This window comes from Hevea brasiliensis, chromosome 9 (genome assembly GCF_030052815.1).
Source record: "Hevea brasiliensis isolate MT/VB/25A 57/8 chromosome 9, ASM3005281v1, whole genome shotgun sequence".
NCBI lineage: Eukaryota > Viridiplantae > Streptophyta > Magnoliopsida > Malpighiales > Euphorbiaceae > Hevea > Hevea brasiliensis.
This window is the reverse complement of record NC_079501.1, coordinates 18,565,241-18,574,335: the sequence shown is the minus strand read 5'-3', so window position 1 is coordinate 18,574,335 and position 9,095 is coordinate 18,565,241. Positions and strand designations below refer to the sequence as shown.

The window sequence follows — 9,095 nt, the reverse complement described above, 5'->3', positions numbered from 1 at the left end:
ATTTTATAAATTTTAATTATAAAAATATTAAAATAATAAAATAGTTTTTTTTAAATTATTCTTTTTAACTTTGTCTAAAATATTTTTATTTAAAAAAGTAATTTAATTTTTTTAAATCCAATGCTAAATAGGCACTTGAATGGCAGCCAATTCAATCCGTTCTGTAACTGCTAACTACTCTTCCTCCATCGACACTTTGGTAGAGAAGCTATTAGCATATTCTAGATTCTACAATTTTTTACTCAATTAGATCGAATCTTTCAAGCCATTAAGACAGCTTTTGTATTGGATGTCAGTCCATTCTAGTGAGCTGAAAGAGTGAGTTTAGCTTGGAGTCAAGAGGAGGGGAGAAGACGGAGAGATCAAGGATTTTTCTTTTTTTTTTTTTAATAAACAATATTAATTTTGTTTAAAAAATCAGAAAACACTTATAAGTTCTTTGAGTAGTAACTGGTTCACTTTGGTAACTTGCTATTTGTAGCCCAGTTTAAACCATTAAATTTTAATAGAGAATAGGCTACTACTGATTTCATTAAAAATTTAAAGTCTCCAAGAAAAAAAAAAAAAAAGTCGGCAATTCATTTTATATTTTAAATTGTCAAAAAGACAAAATTTTAATAATGGGATAACAAGACCCTGATATTAGAATTTCAGATCTATTATAATAGACATAGATTTAAGAAAATTAATTGAGATCTATTTTAAATGATCATAAATATAAGAAGATTAATTCAGATCTATTCTAAATGGATATAGATATGAGAGTTTATTAAAAGAAATAGAAAATGATAAAAAAAAAAAAAATCTAATTTAGAGGTAGCCATCAGTAAGTTTGGGTATCTAAAAAAGGAGATATAAAAGAGACAAAAAATAATAAAAAAAAATGAAAAGTTTATAAAGAGAAGTGAGAGCTTCTCTCTAAAAAGGAATGAAAGATGAATTATTAAAAATTTATATATACCCATTCTTACATGATGATAATTAGTATAAAATAATGGAATACAATTTTTTTTTCCCACCTTATAGCATCAATTTTAATGAAAATTTTAATGAAAATTTCAAATTCAATTATATATATTATGAAGCATTTATTATTATTAAGTTCACAAAACTTATATAGTGTGAATTAAATTTAATATATAAATATATATACATTAAATATAATGTTTTTATTCAAGTAAATAATTAAAATTGATACTATCTCAATTTCATTTCAAATGATAATTTTAAAAAAAAAATTATTTCATTCAATTTTTTTAGAAAATTAATGAAGCGCTAATTTTTTTTTTTTTTTTAGCTTTTACTTTATTGTATATCTCAATGCATTTATTTTTTTATCAAAATTTTTTTTATTTTAATTAAATATAAAAAATATTTTAATTATACGGAAAGAATTATCATTAATAAGTGGTCTTCCTTCACAGGGACATTAAGGTAATAATCCCTTTCCCAACAACTGAAAGAACAAAGATTGGAATTCCAAAGCACAATGGATCATACAATTCTTAAAAGACTAATATTGATGGGAAATCTCTACAACTCTTTTTTAGGTCAATTCATTTATTAAATTCTATGAAAAGGGAATCAAAGGAAACCAGAACATTTTGGACTCTCTTTTCTCCAATGAGGACTGCCCATTAATAAATATTTTTTTTATTAATAATAATAAATTTAATTTTTATTACTTTTTTATTGAAATATGAGAATTTAATTATAAATAGTGATAATTTTTTTTTAATAAATTTTATTACGACCAAAATTGAATATTCATATTATGAATGAAAGAATTATATATTTATATTCAGCTTCACGTTAGGTGAGCATCTGAATGCATTTAATCCTTTTTAAAATATCAAGTGGACATCATCACTTGGTGAGAATTTTCCAAGAAATCATATGTGAACTAAATAATAAAAATCATAATTTCTTATTTTATAATAAATAATTATTACAATTGACATAATTTTTTTTATTATAATAAATAATATATATGAGTTAGTTGTTTGTTTGATTAAGAATATATTAAATTACTATAATAATAATAATAATAATAATAATTTTTTATGATAAAATATAAAGTAATGTAAATTATTTAGTGAGAATAAATCTAAAAACTTAATGAAAGTAAAAACTATAAATTAAAATTTTAAAATAAATAAAATTATAACGAATTTGAATTTGAAAACCCAGAAAGCCAAACCTAACAACTTTTAAGAAAATGCAAAGCAGCCATAACACATGGCCCTGTCCAGTCCACGCATAAGATTCACGAACCTTTTTTATTTGACTGTTTCAGTCCTGCATTCAAAAAGACTTGGAAGGAAGCGCAGTCCACAGTCCATACAACCCCACATCTTGTATTTATGAATACAATTTATTTTCATAACAATTTTTCAAATAATGTTATTTTATATTAAATATTTAAAATTTAAGAGGATGTATTATTAAATGTTATTTTTAATATTTTAATTAAATTTAAAAAAATAATGTTATTATTTTTATATTTAATAATTAATTATTAATAATTAACTATTAATAAAATAAGTGATAATTATTATAATAATAATAATAATTAATAATTACTAGTATTTTCAAAAAAGGAAAAGAAAACAATTACTTGTACGGCATTAGAAGAGCCTTCTTATCATGAATTTATTAGTGGTTGTTAAATAATTTATATTCACACTTATTTTAGAATATTCTTAATTTTCAAAACAAAATTTATTAGTGGTTGTGAACATATTAGTTCTGTGAAGAAAAACAGTATATTTTCACACGTTTTATTTATATATAAAACATCTAAGTATAACTTGAATTTTAAAATAACTTAAAAAATAAAATTACAAATTGGTTCACACAATAACTAACTTATAAATAGCAGTATAAAATAACTCGTTGTTAATTTTTTTGTGAACACATTAAATATTTTATAAGTTGATTTATATATATTATAAATTATTAGGTACACTCGATGTTATATACTTTCATTTATAAAACAGTGTATTTTACTTTTTAATTTTATGTTATAATTATTTTCATGTGAGCATTTGATATATATTTTTTAATATAGTAGATGTATCTACTTTTTTTTATTGACGATGACAATATAACAATCTTCTCTTCAGGAACGGAACTTCATGCAGACCAGTGGGGCATCCCTGCCTCCCCTTTAATTTTTTATTTAATAATTTTGTAAATTTATTTTTAAAATATAAATATTTATATAATATATAATTTTTTTTTTTAGAAATTATGAATCTAATTTGCAAATATAAATCATCATTAAATATTATTTATTATTGATAAAAATAATTTTACTATATATATAATAAAAAATAATTTTTAATTATGAATAAAAAAAATAATAATTTTTTTTTTAATTTTATTCGGCCCTCTAAATATAGTCAAGCATGATCTTTGTCTTTGTAAGTAATCATAATCTCATCATATGCTCAAAATATAAAATCATTATCATATAAAAAAAAAAAAAGAATTTTCAGAGTGTGGGGGTCTTTTTATTCTTTATTTTCTTCTTCTCTAAAATCATGATCATATGAATTGTGACATCCAACTTTACTCAAAATGGGAAAAACTTGCTCCATTTATGGCCCTCTCTATACTTGCTATTGTCAATTGGAAAGATCGATCGACTTGTCGAATTCAATCTTGTTATCAACAGGTTAAAGCAGTTGTTTTTTCAATCATATTGTCAAATGGTAACAAGACAGAAGCCTTTCTGGACAAAAAGTTGCATGCAATATAGAAATTGAATTTAATTTTATCCTATTTGACCATGAATAAGATTAACTCATCACTTATATATGTTTCTATAAATTAATGATTATAAAAATATGAGACTAGGGTATCCGTGATGGTGGCTAGGGTTCCTCTACGTAGGGCCTTTGTCCTCCATTGTTTGGAGGCTTTTCCCTTTTTGTTTACCTTTTGTTTTTCCGGATGTAGTTTTGATGTTTTGTGTTCGCCTTCTTTCGGTTTTTGTCGCTGTCTTAAGAGAGTACCAGGACATGCAGGGCTGTTATCATTGACAATTTTACAGAGCTTGAACGCAGAGGCTAGCTGATACAAGGTAGACAGAAGGTGTTACAAGTAAGCCAGAGTTGCAGTGGTGATAAGGATAATGGAGAAAAAGCCATGCGATATTAAGGATGTTCCTATATAATTGAGGGAAGAGATGGGCATATGTAATTATGTATATATGGTAGCCAACAATAGTTCATTGATATAATAATAATAGAGGGAAGTAGGAGACAACTAAATCTTTTGCGCTGCTTATTCTTGGACCACCTTTCTTTAACGTATATGTTTAATTACATATTTCTTTATTTTCATTTTTTATTTTTTTTCTTTTTTCCTTTCAATAATTGAGCACATATTTCATCTTCTCCATTATTCATAATTATAAGCTATGTTTATAATTTATGTATTTAATTATAATAAAATATACCATTCAAAATTAACCTATCTATATATTCTCTAACACCAAAATAAAAATACGATAAAAACTAACAAAGCACTCAGAAGAAAAATTGATGATCACATAAACTATGAAAGTTAATCCAATATTTTTCTTTTTTTTTATATAAAAATTTTATTTTAGCAAGTGAGAGTACACATGCCTCAAATATATTTTAAAATTTACCTTAAAATAGAATTATTTATAAAAAAATAAATTGAAGGGGAAAATATTAAAAAAAAAGAATCTTTTTATTGAAATTAAGGACTAAATATTATTATTTTATTTTGACAATTTTAAAACATAATATAATGTGCTAATATATTTTCTCTATTATTTATTTTTAGAACGAGAAATTGGATGCAAGACTCGTGGGACAGCCAAGCAACAAGGAAAGTGCTTATAGCTTTGTTTGTTCTTCACTCCCATTGAAAAGGAAAAGTTCTTTGTTTGGAAATTACGCTCAAATTTCCAACTTCCTTCTTCTTGGAGAAAAATTATATAATAAAACCTAGATATAAATATAGCAATTTCATTATAACAGTTAATTGTGATAAATTTCACTGTAATCAAATAAAATCGTTATATGTATATTGATCAGATAAAGTCTTATTTATCTACATGATATTAGGGAACAAAATTAAAGTCTTATTTAAATTAATATGAAAAACATGTTGATGATGGTAGATTAATTGAATATTAATGGTGATAGTATTTGACTATTTCTTTGAAGTAATCTCCTCTTCCATTTTAATATAATTTCACTAATATCATGAATGAATCTATTATTAATGAAATGTTCAATAAATATATGGGACTTAGTCTATTATGTATTTAAAACAAAAATATGCGAGACGTTGACCCAAATATATATGTTAATATAATATCTTAATTTGTTGATTAAAAAATTTAGTTTAAATGAAGGTTTAATTAATTTATGATTAAATTAAAATAAATTCTTATAAAATTATATTCATAAAATGTATATTGAGATAATTATAGGTAATTATATATTTTCAAATATAAGAATTGAAAGAATTATAGAATTTAAAATTTTCTTTAAAGATTTACAAATAAAATTATGCGCCATTAATTGATTGAAAAATACACAAATCAATACAATAAAAATTATTTGATAAAAAGTGTATAATCGGTGCTCTCTCTGATATTATCAGAAATTTAAGTCTAATCATAAAATATAAATAATAATGTTAAAGGATATAATATGTTATTAAATCATTTTTTTTTAATATTTATTAGATGTGGGTATTTTACTTATAATAACGGTATAAAATTTTTTTACTAGATAAAATCATATATATATATATATAAATATATTGAAGACAGATAAAATTATTTGTTCTCAAGTTATGGAATGGAGCTTTGCTTATTCAGATAGCAATGTCCATATACGTATAGGTGTGTGTGCGGATGCTGCACAAAAAAGGAAAAACGAAAAAAAAAAAAGGATAAGAAGTCCCCACCATAACAGATGGTAGTTCAGGCAAAGTGTGAATAATGAACCTGAGTCTGTGGTTTCTGAGTGAAAGAGTGAGGCAGAGAAAGGTGTGGGAACTCTGCCAGCACCAGCGTACACATTCAAACAAACAGATGGTAGTTTTATATATTATTGTTATTTATTTATTTTTAATTTTTCAATTTTTATTATTTGGATGCTACAAAAGATGGTGGTTGCGTTTAATTTTTTCATAACAATAGCAAAGTGGGAAAGTCAAGCAGCCCCACATCCTACCAATGTGAAATCCATGAAAAGACTTCATCAAGGAATTTTTTAAAAGAAATAACCAAAGCACAATACCAACGAGTAAAGTCAATAGTCTTATGTTCAATAAGTGTTTTTGCTGGGTGGTATCTCAGCAATTTCCCTTTGAATTCTACACTTTTCTTTCATAGCCACCCACTTGCTCATTTTCCTTTCTTCCCTATTTAAATGCTTCCCCATTTGGCCATTTTCCTTCATCCTTCTTCACGTCCATCAACAGAGCTAGCCAATTTCCTCCACGTTAAGCACACCCATCTAGATTTCTAGATCCATCCTCACTCCCTTTTCAATTAATTAACGATGGATTTGCTACCAAAATGTAACGCAAATTATGTTCCTCTTACGCCTTTAACCTTCTTGAAGAGAGCTGCTGAGGTTTATGCCAATCGCACCTCTGTTATCTATGAGGGTACTCGTTTCACGTGGTGGCAAACGTACCACCGCAGCCGCCGTCTCGCCGCTTCTCTCCGCTCCCTGAACATTGTCAAAAACAATGTTGTAAGTACATTCTCGATCATCTTTATATATCTATATGTGCATATGACTTCAAATAAAGTATAAAAATGTTCATGTACTCTGCATGGCTCTGCTTCAGGTGTCGGTGCTGGCTCCAAATATTCCAGCTATGTATGAGATGCACTTTGCGGTTCCCATGGCAGGAGCTGTCCTCAACACCATCAACACTAGGCTTGATGCTAAGACCATAGCCACCATTCTCCGCCACTCTGAAGCTAAAGTCTTCTTTGTGGATTACCAGTTTGTTCCTTTGGCGCGAGAGGCCCTGCGGTTGCTGATGGGTGATCACTCTCGGGAGTGTGTTTCATCTGAAACAAGTTTTCCTTTGGTTATTGTCATTGATGATATTGACTCACCCACTGGTGTCAGGCTCGGTGAGTTAGAGTATGAACAACTTGTTCATAAGGGCCATCCTAATTATGTCCTTGACGACATTCAAGATGAATGGGATCCTATAGCCTTGAATTATACTTCTGGAACAACCTCAGAGCCAAAAGGAGTTGTGTATAGCCATAGAGGTGCCTACCTTAGCACCCTTAGCCTTATTCTTGGCTGGGAAATGGGAAGTGAACCTGTGTATCTCTGGACACTCCCTATGTTCCACTGCAATGGCTGGACCTTCACTTGGGGAATCGCTGCACGCGGCGGAACCAACGTCTGCCTACGCAACACCACCTCTCACGACATATACCGCAACATTTCTCTCCACAAAGTCACCCACATGTGCTGTGCACCAATCGTTTTCAACATCCTTCTTGAGGCCAAACCTCACAAGCTCATCCAAATAACTTCCCCTGTTCAAGTACTCACCGGAGGTGCACCACCGCCGGCCTCACTACTTGAAAAGATGGAACAACGAGGATTCCACGTTACGCATGCATATGGGCTAACAGAAGCCACTGGACCAGCCTTGGTTTGCGAGTGGCAAGATAAGTGGAACCAGCTTCCGCGAGATGATCAAGCAAAACTCAAGTCGAGACAAGGGATCAGTATTCTAACTCTTGCTGATGTTGACGCGAAGGATCTAAAGACGATGAATAGCGTTCCTCGAGATGGAAAAACAATGGGGGAGATTGTCCTGCGAGGAAGTAGCATCATGAAAGGATACTTCAAGGATCCAAATGCTACCTCTAAAGCATTCAAGAATGGATGGTTCGTTACAGGGGATGTTGGGGTCATCCATCCAGATGGGTACATGGAAATTAAGGACCGATCCAAGGATGTGATCATATCTGGTGGTGAAAATATCAGCAGCGTAGAATTGGAATCTGTATTATACAGGCATCCAAGAGTCCTGGAAGCAGCTGTGGTGGCAATGCCACACCCTCTATGGGGGGAGAGTCCCTGCGCTTTTTTGGCCGTTAAAAAGAACGCAAATGGGAACACAGATGACGTTAAAGAATCTGATATCATAGCATATTGCCGGAAAAATCTTCCTCATTTCATGGTTCCAAAGAAGGTGGAGTTCTTGACAGAGCTACCCAAGACGGCAACCGGAAAAATTCAAAAATTTCAGTTAAGGGCTTTGGCGCAAACTTTTGAGGTGTCCAATAGTGGGAATCAGAATCTTCCCAGCAAAAAGGCCGGCCAATCTGATCAAGTCAATACGAATATACCAAGATATGTTGGTCAGCCTCATGAACATGTTCTTGCTCTGTCTCGTTTGTAAACAAGTTTTAATTAATTAATGTATAATTAAGTATTAATTAAATTTAAACTTCCAATCCTTCTTTTATAAATTAAGATCTTATTATTATCTTTTTTTTTTTTTTTTTCTACTCGAACTGTTGAAGTAATTAGATACAATTCCTGTAAAAAGTCTTTCCTCCTATTTTTTTTTATTTCTTGTCTATCTTCTGTAATTTACTTGTACAGAGAGGGACACAGTTTTTCTAGTTAGGGTTCTCTTGCTTCTTTTGCATGTTGACGTTATCAATTAGAGAACCAGATTTGCTTACAATAATATTATTTTTGTTCTTGGTTCCCAGCAATTGTACATTTTAACTTTACCCGACGTTCTTCTTCCCACTTTGACAATCAATTTGCGTTAATAAAATGACGCTGACTTCAATTTTCCTTTCTAAAAAATTGAGCCTCAATTTTTTTTTTTCAGAAAATATTTTTTTAAAAAAAAATACTTTCCACTCACTTTCAATTAAGAATTCAAGAAGATAGATTAATGAAAAATATTTTTTAATAAAAAATTTAAGTTATTTTTTTGATATTAATAATTTTATTAAAATTTAAAAATATTTATATATATATAATTAATTTAATATTATAATTAAATAATAATTTTTTTTTTAAAAAAATATACTTTTC

General features: G+C 28.6%; 1 protein-coding gene across 1 annotated transcript; it reads left to right on the top strand.

Annotated features, from left to right (window-relative positions):
* The first annotated feature begins 6,226 nt into the window (after positions 1-6,226).
* Positions 6,227-8,530, top strand: LOC110638931 (trans-cinnamate:CoA ligase, peroxisomal-like). The gene is made up of 2 exons (XM_021789678.2): positions 6,227-6,755; positions 6,853-8,530. The coding sequence occupies exons 1-2, from the start codon at positions 6,558-6,560 to the stop codon at positions 8,440-8,442; spliced, it is 1,788 nt and encodes a 595-aa protein (XP_021645370.2). The 5' UTR covers positions 6,227-6,557; the 3' UTR covers positions 8,443-8,530.
* The last annotated feature ends 565 nt before the right edge of the window (positions 8,531-9,095 follow it).